At 47.2% G+C, this 18,319-nt stretch overlaps 1 protein-coding gene across 2 annotated transcripts in view; it reads left to right on the top strand.

Moving 5' to 3' along the window:
• The window catches only part of KIF14 (kinesin family member 14), a 43,910-nt gene that overhangs the window by 3,095 nt on the left and 22,496 nt on the right, over positions 1 to 18,319 (top strand). The window contains exons 2-15 of one of the 2 annotated variants that reach the window (XM_043923966.1): positions 310 to 1,507; positions 3,262 to 3,516; positions 4,072 to 4,159; positions 5,808 to 5,906; positions 6,892 to 6,944; positions 8,062 to 8,092; positions 8,519 to 8,626; positions 9,581 to 9,697; positions 10,531 to 10,646; positions 12,447 to 12,619; positions 13,349 to 13,496; positions 13,918 to 13,981; positions 15,324 to 15,508; positions 17,554 to 17,656. In XM_043923966.1, coding sequence (XP_043779901.1) covers positions 423 to 1,507; positions 3,262 to 3,516; positions 4,072 to 4,159; positions 5,808 to 5,906; positions 6,892 to 6,944; positions 8,062 to 8,092; positions 8,519 to 8,626; positions 9,581 to 9,697; positions 10,531 to 10,646; positions 12,447 to 12,619; positions 13,349 to 13,496; positions 13,918 to 13,981; positions 15,324 to 15,508; positions 17,554 to 17,656 — 2,625 coding nt within the window. In that variant the 5' untranslated portion in view covers positions 310 to 422. The remainder of the gene's footprint in view (positions 1 to 309; positions 1,508 to 3,261; positions 3,517 to 4,071; positions 4,160 to 5,807; positions 5,907 to 6,891; positions 6,945 to 8,061; positions 8,093 to 8,518; positions 8,627 to 9,580; positions 9,698 to 10,530; positions 10,647 to 12,446; positions 12,620 to 13,348; positions 13,497 to 13,917; positions 13,982 to 15,323; positions 15,509 to 17,553; positions 17,657 to 18,319) is intronic. The other variant, XM_043923967.1, reaches the window with a different exon arrangement.

Below are 18,319 nucleotides of genomic sequence, written 5' to 3'. Positions count from 1 at the left end.
TTAACTGATACAGTCTTTATCTGTACGTTCCTTCTAGACTAAGGAAATGAAAATAGAGTTTTGTCTTTGAAATTCATAGTATCCACTAGAGGGCCTGGCACCTCATGGGATCTTAGCACATATTTGTTGAGCAATGTCTGTGTGGTCTTTGAGGTCAGAGATTTGTCCGAAGCTGCTTGGGAAGGATATCTCAGTGGAGATCATGACCTAATGTATGCCCCTGAGAAGTCACTTTCCCATGGAAGGTCCTCATGTTTTTGAAGCCTGTTTGTAATCTGTGCAGTCTAAATTTTATCTATTTTATTTTAGCAGATAATTTTGGAAACTGTTGCATAAGAAATGGCCGGAAGTCAGATGAATGTCTAAAGAAGAGCTTAACATTTCTTCAGCAACATTCTTTTTAAAAATAACTTTCTGCCACCATGTCAGCTTCCACTGCACACAGCAGAAATGACAGCGATCTCCTTGGCATTTCTTCCTCCACAAAGACGTCATCCCTGAGTGTCCTCCCTCAGGGCAGCAAGCTGAAGCTGCATTCGAAGTCGGACTTGTCAGTGTGTGAAAATGACGATCCGTTACTGAGATCTGCAAGTAAAACCAGAGACATGAACAGCACTTACGTTATTTCTGCCTGTAAGAAAACAGAAGGCACGCCCCTCTCTCCCAACCCTGTGGGGAGGTTGACACTTCAGAGAAGAGCGACCAGGAGCAAGGAACCCTGTTTGCTTGGTCGTGAGTCGGGAGATGCAGGTTCGAGAACAGCAGAAGCACGCCTTGCATTACAGCGTCGGACTAAGACAGATGGTGTGGAAAAGTGGAAAGGAACGCAGAATGTGGGCAGAAGGACAGAAAATAGTCGGCCTTCACCAGAAACTGGTATAAATGTAAAGACTGTAAACGGTGACAAAAACGTTCCTGTTGCACCTTCTGTACCTTTAACTCCAGACCCGAAAGACCTTGAAATGAAGGCTGATGGAAAATGCGCAGCGACACGTTCTGCCCTCCGCGGGGCAGGTGAGAGCGTCGCCCCCAAGTCCCTACGTGAGCGAGCGCCCACCGGTTCCCAGGGTCAGACTGAAGCTGTTGGCGCAGCGAGCTTGGCGATTAGGCCTACCGAGAGCAGGTTAGAGATCAAAGTGTCAGGGGCAGGGACCTCGCACCACAGGGGTGCTGAGAAGGAAGCCGCGAAACTTCCACGTAGATTTGAGAGCTTAGAGAAAAGGACGCCCTCGAAGTGTATTTCAGAGCCCAGGTCGACACCCAGGCGTGGCGTCCTGCAACCTCGGAGCCCCGCTGCCTTGGTTCTGAGAAACAGGAGGCCCACCCTTCAGGTTAAACAGACGCCGCAGAGCTCTCTGCTCGCAAGTCAAAAGGAAAGGGAGCGTGAAAATACATTCCTTCTTGAGGAAGAAACGGCACTTCAGAAAACCTCTGCAGAAACAGACCCCCTGAAGGTGGAGACCAGCCAGGTGACGGTGGCCGTCAGAGTCAGGCCTTTCAGCAACCGGTACGTGACCCGCTTTTTATCCAGGCCAACTGCTCAGCGTGTTGGTGCGTCTTCATGCCGGCTGGCGCTGCCTTTTTATAGATGGAACTTCTCGGTTCAGTGGTAGTATGTGGATATTTTTGATGATTGGCTATAAAATAAAAAAATCGAAACCACCATATTTTGCAAATGTAAGTTTCTCCAGATATATGTTTTAAAAGTCTGAATGACTTTAGTCTCTAAGGCAGTCTGCTTTCAAATCTGTAATATATGGTGGTGTCTTCTACCTTTCTCTTAAAAAGAGCAACAGCCAGTCACTCGTTCCCCAAATAGGTCCTTTCAAACCCTTTCCAGGGTGTCCTTCCAAAACCCTTTCCAGGGTGGTGGTCATCACCTTATTGTCTGTGACATGTCGTGGTTGTGCACACACTGTTCTGTGAGGTTTGACTTTGATGTCAAAAAGCTCTCCCCACGAGTGCCTGTGGGTGAGAAAAAGATGGACCCGCCAGGTGTGACTGTAGCATCTGATTATTTTTAAATGCTCTGAGGACAACTGAGGAGACTTCACAGAGTCAGTAGTTTTTTTTAAGTCTGTTGTGGATCTAAGTGAGTTGGAGGAGGGTTTGGTGGCCCTGCGGCTTCCCAGGTGGCTCAGCAGTGAAGAATCCACCTGCCATCGCAGGACACACAGGAGACACGGTTCCCATCCCTAGATCTGAAAGGTCACCTGGAGGGGGGCATGGCAACCCACTCCGTATTCGTGCCTGGAGAATCCCATGGACGAAGGAACCTGGCGGACTACAGCAGAGTCCAGCATGGCCGAAACAACATAGCATGCGTGCATAGTGACTGCAGTGTGGACAGACCCCTGGTTTGAACCTGAATGGCCAGCAGTTAAGGCAGATTCTGCAGGGCTGTGAGCCTTTTGGTGAAAATGTGGGGTTAGTGATAAGGGAAGAGAACTTGGGGAGAGCCTCAGGACTGCCCAGGGCAGAGAAGCAGCAGGACAGCCCGCACGGGGGTTGGTCCTAGAGGGACAGAGCGTGGACCCCAGAGCAGCTTGCAGCAGGGCCACGGGGAGGACGAGAAGGGTGGTTCCACAGTGAATTCTCATCTAAGCAGAGTTGGGGGCAAAAAGAGAATTGTGTGGCCAGATAAGGGCTCATTGTGTTTTTCTGCAGCTGTAGGGCAAAAAGATTTCCTCCTGAGTCTGAGATAGAAGCGGGGTGGATGTGAAGAGTCAGAGTTTTAAGGGAGATGATTTTAAGGAGGAAGGAACTTTGTAGTCACAGAAACGTACCTAGCTTCCCAAAGACACTTCAATTCAAACTTGTATCTGAGTTTGTTGAAACTGTGCTTTTGTTTTTTGCCAGCTTTGTATAGATTCGTACCTCCAGAAATTCTTTATGATGTTTTTGAATACATTTCCAGGTTAGAACTACAGGTACAGGCATATTTCAGGGGACAGGATGAGAAAAGGGAGAACTTAAGAGGAAAAGGAAGAAGATGGAAAATCCTGTACAAGTAGGGGAATTTTCTGGATAAGAAACCTGCAGTTCCGTTTTTCCTTTGAGCAGTGGCACTGGAGCTGCGGAAATAGATTTTGGGAACTCACTATCATGATGTGTGCTGCGCTGCACGTTCCACAGAATCTAAAACGCCGTCTTGCCCTCGAGGAACTTTATACTTTAGTCTGAAGTCCTTATTATATTCTGTGGAAATAATACTCAGAATAATTGCAATAACGATAGCTTTCTCTGCGCTTCTTTTGAAAGGGAGGAGAGAGAAGGAGCGCCTCAGGCGGTCTTCCTGGACGGGGAGGAAATTGCCGTGGAGCACCCCGGCACGCGACAGATGTACAGCTTTGCGTACGATCTTTCCTTTTGGTCCGTGGATGAGCGCCACCCGCGCTTCGCGAGCCAGACGGCCGTGTACCAGGCGCTGGCGGCCCCGCTGCTGGGACAGGCCTTCCAAGGCTTCAACACCTGTCTGTTCGCATATGGCCAGACTGGCTCTGGAAAGTCATACACGTAAGCTGTGTTGTGAATCCGACCTTCCAGAAACATTTATATCTTTTGTGAGAAGAACATAGTTTGATAGAATATCTTTTTGAAACTGCACTGCTCTGAGCTAAGTCTCATCCATTTTACACTCCAGTTCTGCAAGTTGCTTAATCTCTGGGCTTCTGTTTATGCGTGAGATACTGTTTACCTTGTCAGTATCATTGACCCCACTTTACTGTAAATTCTATCTCTTGTGTAAACTGAAGCTCAGAGAGGTTATTTTGGAAGTTGTGTTGTGAGAGTCACAAGCAAGTCATCTCATCAGTGGTCTGGCTCTGCTACCTGCCCTGGGAGGAAATATCTGAATTTTAATAGTAGCTAACATTTATCGAGTTGTTACTATATTCCAGGCCCTGTGCTAGATGGCTCTGAATTAGATAGTTCTTAGTTACCCCACTTTATTTATTCTTTTTTTTTCACTTACCCCACTTTATAGAAGAGGAAATTTAGGTTTACTTTCCCTGCAAAGAATGTTAAAACCTAATTAGTTTTACTCCCCCCAACTCATAATGTATTTTCTAGGATGATGGGCTTTAATGAAGAACCAGGAATAATTCCAAGATTTTGTGAAGATCTTTTTGCTGAAATAGCCAAAAAGCAAACCCAAGAGGTATGTTCTCATGCTCTCTGTAAGCCTTCTCATTCGAGTAGAAAACAGTCAAACCAAGTTAAAATCAGAGTCGTGGCCGCTAAGGAAGAACTCAGCAGACGGTGTGCTTTCTGGCCCCTCTGCTCTGGGACGGTGGTGTGGGGAGCGGGCTCCAGATGCGGGGCGGTTCCTCCTGGTGGGCAGAGACGAGGGCGCCCTCCGCGGTCTTCTCCGCTTCCTCGGCTCTATCACCTGTGCGGATGGGGTGTGCAGTGACTCCACCATCGTGCGTGTCTGCGGTCGGGGGCGCACGCCCCTCCCTAAGGACAGCAGGGGTCAGGGTTATGACAGCAGCAACAGGAGACTGGGGAGCGGCCTGCAGACTCAGCCCAGGGTCGAGGTCCCAGCCGCTCACGCCCGGCCCTGTCCTGGCACCGGGTGCCCACGCCCTCACCCGGTCCTGCGTGCAGTCAGCTGTCTGCCAGGCAGCCTGCAAGACCGGTTTTTCCCACGTTTGCTTGATGAGAAGAGCCCCCCAGAATGTGTCAGGAGGCAGTCGTGTGCATGTATGTGTGTGTACCTGCTGAAAAGCTGCTGGAGATTCTGTTTCATTTGGTTTAGAGGGTAGTCTGAGACTTTGTAATTTTCCTACAATTCTGGAAATTTCCTGTAAATGGAGTATCCTGCAGCCTGAGGTTCATGAGGGGACAGCAGGTATCAACTCTTTGTTCCTCCCTGTGGCTCAGTAGTATTCCATCGTATGTATACACTGCGTGTTCTTTATCCATTCATCTGTTGATGGATGCTTAGGCTGTTTTTATCTTTTAGTTATTGGGTTGGCCAAAAAGTTTATTTACACCATCTGATGGAAAACCCAAAGGAACTTTTTGGCCAACCCACTATCTAGTGCTGCTATGAATACTGGTGTACAATTTTTATTTGAGTACTTTTTATTTGAATTTATTTGTAAGTCTTTGGGTAAATGTAAAATTGCTGGGTTATATAGTAAGTCTATGCTGAACCTTTTGAGGAACTGCCAGCCGTTTTCTGCAACACCGGGACCATTTTACATTCCCACCCGCAGTCCTGGAGGTTCCGATTCCAACTCTCACCAGCTTCGCTGTTTTCTGTTTCCTTGACTGCAGCCGTCCTCGTGGGTGTGAAGTGGCTTCTGACCGTGGCTCTGACCTTCTTTTCCCTGCTGACCTGCGGTGCTGGGCGCTTTTTCTTGTGTCTGTTGACTGTGCATCTGCTTTGGAGAAATGCCTGTTCACTCCTTTGCCTGTGTTTTAACTGACTGTTTGTCTTTCTGTTGTTGAATTGTAAGAATTCTTTATATGCAGATGTGTGCATGCGTGCTGCCTGCTAAGTCTCTCAGTTGTGTCCGACTCTTCGTGACCCCGTGGACTGTAGCCCACCGGGCTCCTCGGTCCATGGGATTCCGCAGGCAAGAGTACTGGAGTGGGGTTGCCGTTTCCTTCTCCAGGGGCTCTTCCCCACCCAGGGATCAAACCGGGGTCTCTTGTCTCCTGCCTTGGCAGGCGGGTTCTTTACCACTGAGCCACCTGGGAAGCGCTTCTATGGGGATCATAGAGCCTTAAGAGATCTGATGCGTAAGAAATCCAAGGACTTTCAGATAAACTGTTTGCTTTGCTTCTGTTTCTGCTAGGTCAGCTACCACCTTGAGATGAGCTTCTTTGAAGTCTACAATGAAAGAATTCATGACCTTCTTGTTTGTAATGGTGAAAATGGGCAGAGAAAGCAAACGGTAAGATTTAAAAACTTACTGTTTTTAATTTGTTTTTATTGATGCATAGAATGATATTAGTTCTCAAGATGACACATGGCTTAATTACTGCAGTGCTCTTATATGATAGCACATGCTTCGATGTGCAGTCTAACTGCGTTGCCACTTACTGAATAAGCTGAACATTATTGTTAGTGGACATTAAATGAGTTATTAACTGTAACCTCATTTTACTTAACCAAGTACTGTGTCAATATTAAAGATGAAATATTCCAAGATTTAGTTGGACCACACATGTCAAATATAAAATGCCTAAGTCTGTGAAGCCTAAAAAAGAGTACCAGTTTAAAAAAAAGGCCTTGTTTTTGAAGAATATGTATTTCACTGGATTATTTAGCAAGCTGATACAGATAAGATTTTCTGTGAAATAGAAAGTTTCACAAGGCATAAACTTTTTAAAAACCTGCAATTATAATGAAAAGATTTTTAGTTTTGAAAAGAACAGTGGAGATTTGAGAAGCTACAATCTGAAGAGGTCACTTGCTCAAAGTCACTCAGTCTGCCTTTGGCAACATCTAGAGACTTAAGCAAAATTTAGCATTTCCTTCTAAGACTTCTATGTGTTTTAAAATTTCTGCTCATAAAGTGTAAAATGTATAATGTGAAACTGAAAAAGGTGTTAACTGAAATTAATTGAATGTATTGTGGAAAGCCACTTACGAGAACATGAACAGTAGCTACGGCAGGACTTGAGAAGAACAAACCTGTCAGATATTTGATGTCATAGTAAACACAGCCAGACACTGCGGATGGGGCTGCTTCCGGTCCTGAGGCAGTTTCCGGTGCCTTGCAGGTGTGTTTCTGTGAGAACCTTTATGTTTATTTCTGGGCAAAGTGGAGACAAGTTTTTTTACTGTAGACTCAAAATACAGAAGAAAAGATGATTAGAAGCCCATTTTATATAGAATACCCGTATTGTGCTAACACAGCTTGTGTTTGCCCACAGCTGCGAGTGCGGGAGCACCCGGCCTCGGGCCCGTATGTCGAGGGCCTGTCCACGTGAGTGTGGCGTGTGGGCCAGTGGGCGGGGCCTGCCCACGTGAGTCTGGGCGGCGGGTGGGTGGGGCCTGTCCACGTGAGTGTGGCGTGTGGGCTGGTGGGCGGGGTCTGTCCACGTGGGTGTGGTGGGCCGGTGGGCGGGGCCTGTCCACAGGAGTCTGGGCCGCGGGTCGGCCGGGCCTGCCCATGTGAGTGCGGGCGGCGGGCGGCGGGCGGCGGGCGGCGGGCGGCGGGCGGCGGGCGGCGGGCGGCGGGCGGCGGGCGGGCGTGGAGTGTTGTATTCCTGAGCGCCCCCCCCAGCTTGCAGGAGCTGCGTCACTGCTGTCTTCTGGCCTTAATGCGCTCCAGAGAGACGTCCCTTCTTTTTCCACATGGAGAGTTAGCTGCTTCTCGTTGTGTTTCTCTCTCAGGGCGCCTGTGAAGCGTTCTCGTAGAGGACTAATCACACCGAGTGGGAGTTACCTGAGTTTTATCTGACTTCTCTCTCTTTCCCCCGCTTACCCACTAAGTTCAGCCTTCCTTCTTGAGCCGCTTGTTTTATCTGTCCCTTTAAGCCGAGGAGGGGAGAAGGCACGGAGTTAAATGCTTAGAGTTAGAACTATACTGACAGTCATTTGTTTGGCTTTCAACTCCAAATGCTTTTTTAAGGGAACAGAAAAGTGATGAGAAAAGATTTAACTCCATCTAGTAAATCTGGAATTGGGCTGAGACCCATGACACCCGAAAACCCACACCCATGTGTACCTGTACTTGTACATACACCTTTGTTGAACCACACTCCATGTATACGGGTACCTTTGCCAACATAAGGGTTAAAGTTTATCTTTTGGTCTCATGTCTTAGACTTGGATATTCCAGTGTTCAAATGCTAAGGTTCTTCATTATATTAAGAAAAATCATATTTTAAAAAATTAGATAAAATTAAAGCATTATATTTTATTTCCTACCTTTTAGAATGGAGAAAATGAAAGGCTCTGTCACAATCAATATAATAATATCTATTCCATTGTGATATCCATGGAATAATTATGTAATTGATAGGTGGTGGTTTTATAAGAGCAGGGGTATGATGAATCATCAGTAAAATGGATTTTGTCTTTTTGCTTTTTTAAAATAGGAATGTTGTCAGTTCTTATTCTGATATCCAGGTAAGGTTGATTGTATTTTGTCTTCTCTCCATTAGATAGACAGATCAGAGTCATAAATACTCATGAGACTATTTCCCCTTACTTGCTGTTCTCATAAATAAAAGGTTAATCTTGTTAATTTATAATCAACTGATTTTGTCTGTGTAAACTTTAATAAAAAGAATTACTCTTCTAAACTAAAAACTTAAATTGATTATCATGTCAGTTTAGAGTTGTAGAAATAACCTTTTCAAGGTATTATCTCCTGATTCAAGTTTCTGAGACAGAAAAAGAAAACAAACAACTGGAAAATGGTAATACAAATGAGTAAATAAATATGTATTGATAATTTTATTTTGCAAAGTGATTATTGGTGTGTGTATATGTGCTTGCTTCATACTTTGCCCCGGTCGGCACGTCTGAGCTCTGGCCTGCCTCCCTCACCAGGTCTGGCTGCAGCTGGGGAACAAGCAGAAGGCCACGGCCGCCACCGGCATGAACGACAAGAGCTCACGCTCTCACTCCGTGGTCACCCTGGTGATGACCCAGGCCAAGGTACTGTGTCACTGAAGGCTTGCCTAGGAAAGATGCTCACTGTATTCAAGTTGCATGTTGTCCTTATTTCCTCCTTTAAATCAAAGGTAAAAGCATGGTCACATAAGTATGTAACATAATTGGGTTTTAGGACATACATGCAGTGACTCGCATCATATCAATATATGGTAATATATTATCAATAATACATAATACTTGTATCTGAAAAAACATGTCAGAAAGTAAAGGATTTTAAATAATGCAGGGACTCCCTTGGTGGTCCAATGGATAAGACTGTGTTCCCAGTGCAGGGGACCGGGTTTGATTCCGTATGTTGCAGCTAAGACCCAGCACACGGAAACTACTGAGCCTTCTCGCTCTAGAGCCTGTATGCTGCAACTTGGGAAGCCCATGAGCCACGGTGAAGACCCACCACAGCCAAAATAAATTTAGCCATAGGTTCCACCACTCAGATAAACCCCCTCAACAGTTTGGTATATAATCTTTCAATTGTTTTACAACCACACATCATAAATTTACAAAATCTGTAGCAATTTCATGGCTTTAAAATTATTTGCAAAATGCTGTTTTTCATAGCTACATAGTATTCCTTTGACTATTAAAAGTCCTCAGGTTTTTCTCAGATGTTGGACATTTATGTTGCTTTTAAACATTTTGCTACTTCAATGCTGGGATAAACAACACTTTTATAAATTAAGCTTTTTCTCTATTTATTGTTGTTTCCTTAATGTAATTGAGTAGTTACAGGTCTCTGGCCTTTTGAAGTCACTGCTTTTATTTTGGCCTAGTCCAGCGCTGCTCAGTATATTCTGATGAGTTGTCATGGATTCACGGAGACAGTTTCTTTATCCCTTGTGTTTGTGATCTTGTGTAACTCTCTGTTTTGCAGACTTATGGTGATGGCAAGTCATGAAAGAACTTATGATGTATTATTTTAATGCCCCTTTTCTCCAGACAGAATTTGTGGAGGGGGAGGAGCTGGACCACAGAATTCAGAGCCGCATAAACCTCGTGGACCTGGCTGGCAGTGAGCGGTGTTCCGCAACTGGGACCATCGGGGAGCGGCTGAAGGTAACGCGCCCCCTTGTGTTGGGGAGCTCAGGCCTGGGCTGTGTTTTTAGGAGATTACAAGCTCAGCATACTTAACCAAAAAAACCCCTCTCTGAACCTGCACTTCATAGACTACGGTCTGAGGCTCAAAAAGGGACCCATAGTTCTTGGTTATGATTGCTTTTCAGAGACAGTTAGTAGACTTTGAGTCCAAAGGGAGTGAGTAGATTCTGAAAGGAAGTATTTATTCAGTAATTTTCAGTTCAGTTCAGTTCAGTAGCTCAGTTGTGTCCCACTTTTTGCGACTCCGTGGACTGTAGCACTCCAGGCTTCCCTGTCCATCAGCAACTCCCGGAGTTTACTGAAACTCATGTCCATCGAGTCAGTGATGCCATCCAGCCATCTCATCCTCTGTCGTCCCCTTCTCCTGCCTTTAATCTTTCCCAGCATCAGGGTCTTCCAGTGAGTCAGTTCTTCACATCAGGTGGCCAAAGTGTTGGAGTTTCAGCTTCAACATCAGTCCTTCCAATGACTATTCAGGACTGATCTCCTTTAGGATGGACTGGCTGGATCTCCTTGCAGTCCAAGGGACTCTCAAGAGTCTTCTCCAACACCACAGTTCAAATGCATCCGCTTTCTTTTTGGTCCAACTCTCACATCCATACATGACTACTGGAAAAGCCATAGCTTTGACTAGATGGACCTTTGTTGGCAAAGTAATGTCTCTGCTTTTTAATATGCTGTTTAGGTTGGTCATAGCTTTTCTTCCAAGGAGCAATTAGGGAAGAAATATATTTTGTGAGATAAATTTGTTCTGGAGCAGGTTTGATTAAAATGTTTGATCTTGTCCCCAGGAAGGCGTGAGCATTAACAAGTCGCTGCTGACCCTGGGCAAGGTCATCTCTGCACTGTCCGAGCAGGCTGGCGGGCGGAGCGTGTTCATTCCTTACCGAGAGTCTGTTCTCACATGGCAAGTAGCTCTTGAAGAGTAAAGAACTGAACAAGATACACCAAGTAGTGTGGGAAAGGGGCATAGACCAACTGCATGTGACTCTCCTATGGATTTAAGAGCCAGGCTACTTGGACTTGACCTTGATAGTGCTCCAGCCTGTTTCCTGTCTGAAATAACAGGTATATATCAAGATGTATCTTTAGGGTTGTGTGTGTATGTGTGCTCAGTTGCTCAGTCATGTCTGACTCTTTGCAGTCCCATGGACTGTAGCCCGCCAGGCTCCTCTGTCCATGGGATTCTCAGGCAAGAATACTGGAGTGGGTTGCCACTTCCTCCTGCAGGGGATCTTCCCAACCCCGGGACTGAACCTGAGTCTCCTGCGTTGGCCAGCAGATTCTTTACCACTGAGTCTCCTGGGATAGTGAGGGTGAATGATGGATGTAAAAAGCCGTGGTAAAGAGCCCACCTGCGGTCAGGAGACATAGGAGACACGCAGGTTCGATCCCTGGATTGAGAAGATCCCTAGATAAGGAAATGGCAACCCATTTTAGTGTTCTTCCTGGAAAATCACATGGACTGGGGAACCTGGTGGGCTACAGTCCATTCATGGGATCACAAAGAGTCAGACATGGCTGAGTAACTGAGCGCACACACATACAGAAGCTCTTAGTAGGTGGTGTGTGCTGCGTCAGTGTCAGCCTCTGTTACTGTATTTACTATTATTAGTGCCTGATGTTTGAGCTTGTGTGCTGTCACCAGACACAATGCTGGGTGTGCAAAGTGAGGCTTAGCGCACACTGGCTGGTTCAAAAAGTATTTTTTCATTAATGAGTGCGTATGTAACTTCAGATATATTACATTCAGTTTACATCTGTATAGATTTAATATTCAGTTCTGAGAAGGACATATCTCTCCTTGACAGCAGTGTATCTTTATACTTTATTATATTGTAATTGCCACCTCAAAATGTGTCAGAGAACAGTCTGATTTTCTTTAATGCCTCTTGAAAATTAAGAATAACTTTTGAAAGTTGAGACTGATTCATTCTGCATTCGTAAAGATAGGCTTTTTAGTCTCATACTTTTTTTTCCTTCTCAAGTAAGGCTTTTGCATATATTAGTAACAGAGAACAAAATTTGTGTTTATAAGGTTCATCCATCATTTTCTGCACTTCCAGGCAGGTGCTTTGAATCATCATGGTGGCTCCAGAAACCCAAAAACAACCAGACACGGTCCCTCCCTGAAGCAGCTCCCAGTCTAATGCGGGGAGAGGAATTTCACTAAAGATTGGATAGTTACCCACATTTTAAAATCTCTGTACAGACTATTGTTTCACAAAACAGTATACAAAGCGTGAGAGGAAATAAAGTGCTCAGAGACCTAAAAAGAGCTGCTGCTGCTGCTAAGTCGCTCAGTTGTGTCCGACTCTGTGCGACCTCATAGATGGCAGCCCACCAGGCTCCCCCGTCCCTGGGATTCTCCAGGCAAGAACACTGGAGTGGGTTGCCATTTCCTTCTCCAATGCATGAAAGTGAAAAGTGAAAGTGAAGTTGCTCAGTCCTGTCCAACTCTGCGACCCCATGGACTGCAGCCCACCAGACTTTTCCATCCATGCGATTTTCCAGGCAAGAGTAGTGGAGTGGGCTGCCATTGCTTCTCTGTAAAAAGAGCTGTAAGTACCAAAAACATTCTACATGGCTGAGTGAGGAGTGGAACAGTGTATGATGCTATCCCATTAGCATGCTTCGTACTTTCCCGGTACCGTCGTTATTCGGTCATTGCAGAATCGAAGTCTGACGGTGGCTATTTTCCGCCCAGGCTGCTGAAGGAGAGTCTGAGTGGAAACTCGAAAACCGCCATGATCGCCACGGTCAGCCCAGCGGGCAGCAGCGTGGAGGAGACGCTGAGCACGCTGAGGTATGCCGCGCAGGCCCGCAGCATCGTCACCGCCGCCAGGGTCAACGAGGACCTGAGCGCCAGGCTCATCCGAGGTGAGCGCCGCCTCAGACCTGAAGGTCGCTGGGCGAGAGTTTCATCTAAAATACTCACTTTAGTCGTGAAAATGAGCGGTTTAAGAGAGTTGAGGGTTTTCCTCTCAGGCTGGCTGCAGCAGCTCCTCATCACCTTCCCACGCTGATGGCGGACGAGACCACCATGGGGAGTGGGGTGGAGGGGCCGGAGGTGGGGCGGGGCCAGCGGGCCTCTGTGGGAGCAGCGGCCGCCCTGGCTCAGCTCTGCCCGGCCCGCCCAGCGCCAGCAGGCCGCGCTTCGCCTGCGTCCCTCCCACAGCGGCTCAATGGTGCATGGAGCCCACGGGTGCCGGCTGGCTCCCACTCAATCTTTCCCCCTTTGCATCTCCCCTCTCTACCAGTGGGAGGAGTTCCATTAGTCTTCTGAATTCCAGCTTGGAAAACCTTTGATCTTTATCTCGATTCTTTATGGGTACGGTGTGCCAGGGTAGGACTGTTTGTGTCGTGCCAGACGAGTGCCCGGGCCCTCTCAGAGGGGCCATGCGTTGGACATTTCGTGGCCATCCTGCTAAGAGGGAGGGATTCATTAACAGGGGAGCGGTTTTTCAGGTTAAGGCTAGGTAAGGATTTGTAAGTAAAGTAAAATTTCACTTAGTGGTTCTTAAGACTTCAAATAGAAGATCAGCCGTTCATGTCTAGTGGACTGTGTATCAAATGTTATTAATCAGGTCTCTTTTTACAAATGTTTAGAATTGAAAGCAGAAATTGAAAAGTTAAAAGCTGCCCAAAGAAGCAGTCAGAACATTGACCCTGAACGATACAGGCTCTGCCGGCAAGAAATCGCGTCCTTGAGGATGAAGCTGCATCAGCAGGAGAGAGAGATGGCGGACATGCAGAGGTGCTCGGGCACCAGGGGGCCGGCCCTGTGCGGGCCCGGGGCGGGCGGGGCTGTGGGCGGGGCCGGGGCGGGGCTCTGTGTGTGATGGGGCGGGGCCTGGGGCGGGCGGGGGCGGGGCTCTGTGTGTGATGGGGCGGGGCCTGGGGCGGGCGGGGGCGGGGCTCTGTGTGTGATGGGGCGGGGCCCTGTGCTCCCTGGGCTCCCAGGGCTGGTGGGGGTGGTGGCGGGGGCTGGCGGGGAGGCTGAGGAGGCACCTGAGTCTGTGTTCATCCTCCCTTCCATATGAGTACAGCAGCTCATCCCCAGACCATGACGTTTGAAATATTCCCAAGTGGTTTTTTAAGTTTTGTTGATTATCTCTTGATTCTTAATCATTTATATATCTAGATTTTTTAAAACTCTTTTGTTGTTCTTTGAAAAGAATGTGGAAAGAAAAACTTGAACAAGCTGAAAAAAGAAAACTTCAAGTAACAAAGGAGTTACAGGTATCATTTCAACTCTCTAAACTGATTTGAAAATTTGCAAAGAAATATGCCAGTAAATATGCAGATATAATTTCTCAAATGCTCATTGTATACTGATTGTACAGAGCAAAATGTTAAGAGGGAATCCTTGTGAGGAGCTTTAAGAGTGGGATTGTGATGGCTTAGAGCCTTTGAGCTGGTTGGAAAGTTAAAATATAAACAAACTCTCTAGTTCCGTTCATGTTGGTTCAACAAATATGAAATGTTTGTGCTGTGCCAGGCCTGGGGAGGCCGAGGTGAATCCAGAGCACGTGTGATGCAGAGGGAGGTTTACGGAAGTGTCATGTGATGGGAGGGGTTAAACCACCTGGTAGGTACACGATGGTGGACCCTGGCTGTGTCGTGTGAGTCACCCTAGTGTGATGGGCGGAGGAGCTGGACACAGGAGGGAGTAGTTTTCTGTGATGAGGGCGGTCATTGGGAGGACTTGGAACAGAAAGGAACAACTAAGCAAAATCTCGTACAGTGAGCAGGAGCTTGTTGGCTACCAGAGTCAAAACGTCTAAGCAAAGAAATACCGTGTTTAGAAGCACACAGGGCAGCCTGATGCCCTGAGAATTAGGAACAGATGCGTGGCTGCAGGGAGGGGTCAGACTGGAGAGAGGCACAGTCAGGCCACGATGCAGTGAGGACCGGTGGGCGGGGCCACGGCGGGTTTTAGGTGGAAGGAGTGCGGAGCAGCCTGTGTCTGGACAGGTTCTCCTGGTGAGGCTGTGAGAGAGGGTTCAAGGGAGAGAAGACGAATACTGGAAAAGGGACCCATCTCGGAGCTATGGCTGGGGTTACGGGAGGAGTTGACGAGAGCGCGGGGCAGGCGGTGGGGGGCTGGGTGCAAGAGCCGGAAAGGAGGAGAGCTGACAGGCTCAAGAGGGTTTTCCTGAGATGTGTGTAGACAGGGAACTGGGGAATGGGGCCTGAAAGGTGTGCCCTGCATCGTGGGATCAGGAGGTTATTGTCACGGTGAGGGGACCCGGTGGTGGCTGCAGAGATGCGGTAGCAGGACCCGACCCACTGTGGACGGCTGCGGGTGAGGACAGGTGCATGGAGACACCAGGTGGGCTGAGTGGGCTGAAGGTGAGGGACACAGGGTCAGCGTCACCCTGGGAGGCTTCTAAGAAGTATGCTGGTCACACCTACGGCATACGGTCACACATACACATACGCGAGGAGATGGTCTAAGAGACCATTAATTATCGAGTCACACGTTCTGTGACTTTCACGTTTAACGCAGACCTTTCATTTTAGGTGGATTTAACAATTTCATGCTCCTGATCAAGGTTAACTTTTTTTTGACTTCCACTAGAAAGCAGGAATTACCTTTCAAATGGACAACCATCTGCCAAACCTGGTCAATCTCAATGAAGACCCTCAGCTGTCGGAGATCCTGTTATACATGATAAAAGAGGGGACGACCACAGTTGGAAAGAACAGACCGAGCTCCAGCCACGACATCCAGCTGTCGGGGGTGCTGATCGCCGACGACCACTGGTGTGTCCGTCCAGATCCCGCCCACCTGCAGCTCCCTCCCCACGCGTCTGCGTTCACGCTGAGGCCTGGTGTCACTCAGAGGGCGTCTGTTAGCCAGGAAAGCAGGCAGTCAGCGTTTTGTGAGGACGGCAGGGCAGCTGCTCTCCTGTGGGAAGTGATGTATGAGTAGTGTGGCTGTGTTTCTGTGTTATGCATGCGATGTGGCCAAGGGGTTATTTCTTGGGAGTTATAATCTTAGGCATGAAACTTCCATCCATCATTTATGGCAGGATTTTTGGTCGGATGATGAATTTAAACTTCTGTTCCTGTGAGTGGAGTGATGCTGCATGTGTTGTTGGGGTGATGGTTTATGTGAACTGTTTTAGCTCCATGCTGTGTTTTCATGATTCATCCTTGTTGATATGCTTGTTTTCTCCCAGCTGCAAAGTGTCGTGTGGTATGGACTTACCTGTCTATTTTGTCAGTAGACGTTTGGTGGTTTCTCACATTTCACTCCCACAGCACTGCTGTGAGTGCTTGTGACACGTCTCCTGGTACAAACAGGTAGCGCGTCCCTAGAATAAGTGTCAACAGGTGAGACAGGGCCCTCGGGGCAGCCTGGCCCATCTGTCTGCCCCGAGTGCCGTATGAGTGTGGTGACTTTGCACTTAGCATGTCACGGTAATTCCCCAGTTTGGGAAGCAGCCCTAAGTGTGTGTCTAGGAGGGGAGAGAGCAGCCTGCAGGATGTGTGCAAATTCACCTTCGCAAGGTGATTTCAGATTGCTTTCCAGAATGATTGTCAGGTCTGCCGCAGTTGGCACTGAGAGTTCCTGTTACCCTCAGATCCTTGCCAACACTTAGCGCTGTAGAGTGGACACAAACTGGCGTCTCGTTGGGCATTTGTTTGCATTTCCTTGACTAGTAATCTTCACATATTTTGGCCGCTTTTGCTTGCTCTTTTATAACTTGTTTGTAACTTGTTCATGTCTTTTGTCCATTTTTCAATTGTATTGTTTGTTTTTCCCTTCATAATTTGTAGCAGATCTTTCTGTGTTCTGGTTGGCAAGCTTTTGGGAGTTTCATGTGTTGTAAATAGCTCGTTTCTGGCGCATGGCTCATCTTTTCTCTCTCTCAGGGTGCCTTTCGATGGATCAAAGTTCCTAGTGTATCACACAAGTGAATCTCTTCCTTTATGGTTGTCAGTTTCTGTGTCTTGTTTAAAAAAAACCCTTTCTGTATTGAGGTTATAGAGATAGTCTCCTAAATTATCTTTTAGATGTTTTGAAATTTTGCTTTTACATTTAAGTCCTTAAGTAGTCTGGAGTTTTTTGTTTGGTGTGAAGTAGGGATCTAAATTCATTTATTTTCCCTGTGAATAACCAATTCTGCCAGTCCTATATATTGAATAACATGTGGCTTTTTTTTTTTTTAATATGTGGTATTCATGCAAAAAATTTCTAAAGATACAGAGTGAGTTTTCTCACTAATATTGCATGGTCTTAGTTATCTGAGCTCCACGGTGTCTTTGTACCTGGCGTGGTTTGGCTCCTTGATCTTCTGTTCCTCTTGGTCTTCTACTAACTGTTTTCTGTAACAAATAAGTCCAGTATTATTTACTCTTGTGGCAAAGATACAGAACATGCCCCCAAAGAGTGAAGAGTCCAGCAGGGGGCCAGGAAGTCCCCCACTCGCCTGGCCCTTGGTTTTAGTACACGGGTCAGTGCTCGTAAGTATTTTAATGTATTTTCCTTTAATGTTTGTGTATTCATTTTTCGTTTTGGGGGGAGAGGGGTTAGTATTTTTTTAAGTAGTTTTAATCGTAATACATACAATGAAGAATTTTCCCATCACTGCTGGATAGAATTGTTAGAGAAGCCAGGCTTTTTTCAGCAAAGCTTCAAAATCTGATTGAAGGAAAATAAGAGGATTCTTATACATTACTGTTGTCATAAATTGATAGGAACCTTAGCACTGAAGGAACACCCCAAGGAGCATTATTTGTACTGCCTTTTCTTCCTTGTCAGTCCGTCCATCACGGTAACCATGGGCACCCTGTCTTCACAGCACCATCACCAATTCCGCTGGGACAGTGAGTATCGTCCCAGCTGGGGAAGCGAAGTCATACATAAACGGAAAACTGATTTCGGAGCCCACGGTGTTACACCATGTAAGTTGGCTGTTGCTGAGATGCGGGTAACTGTTCCCCTTTGGGCATGGGATTCAGTTTGCTGAGCCTGGTCCTCTCCTCTGAGGTCAGAGCGAGGGGAAGGATTCTCGGGCCCTCACGTTCTCTCCTGGTGTGTCACAGATCGCCTGGCCTCATGCAGAGACCCGCCTCTCGGAGCTGCCCAGTGGCAGCACCGTTCCATGTCCCGGGCAGAGCTGGGCTTCGGTCAGAGCCCCCGCCCTGCCAGCTGCTGTTTGACCTTTGAGAAGTTACGAGGCTCAGGTGACCATGTGTCACCCTCCCCAGGCACTTTAATGATGACGTTAGGGGAACAGGCATAAGTGTTCTGTTGCAGGCAAAGCAAGGCCTGTGGTCACATGCTGTATGTATCTCTCTCTCAGGGAGGGTCGAGAGAGGCTGCTGGAAGAATTAATTCGTGCCTGGTTCTTAATGCAGTGTCTGCAGACAGTGAGCTCAACCAGTGCTTAGCGCCATGGCTGTTAATGTCTGCGCTCTGTTAGTTTCCTCATCCCTAAAATTGGATTAATAATAGGCACGTAGACAGCGTGTCTGCCCCAGTTCTTGGCATATGGACAGTGTGGTAGCTTATGGTGAATGATGTCGAATTCGTGATCTCCGAAGATTTAACTTCAGGAGCAGGGA

This window comes from Cervus elaphus, chromosome 14, assembly GCF_910594005.1.
Source record: "Cervus elaphus chromosome 14, mCerEla1.1, whole genome shotgun sequence".
In the NCBI taxonomy this organism is placed as follows: domain Eukaryota; kingdom Metazoa; phylum Chordata; class Mammalia; order Artiodactyla; family Cervidae; genus Cervus; species Cervus elaphus.
The sequence above is the reverse complement of the archived record's forward strand: the minus strand, read 5'-3'. Positions and strand labels throughout refer to the sequence as shown.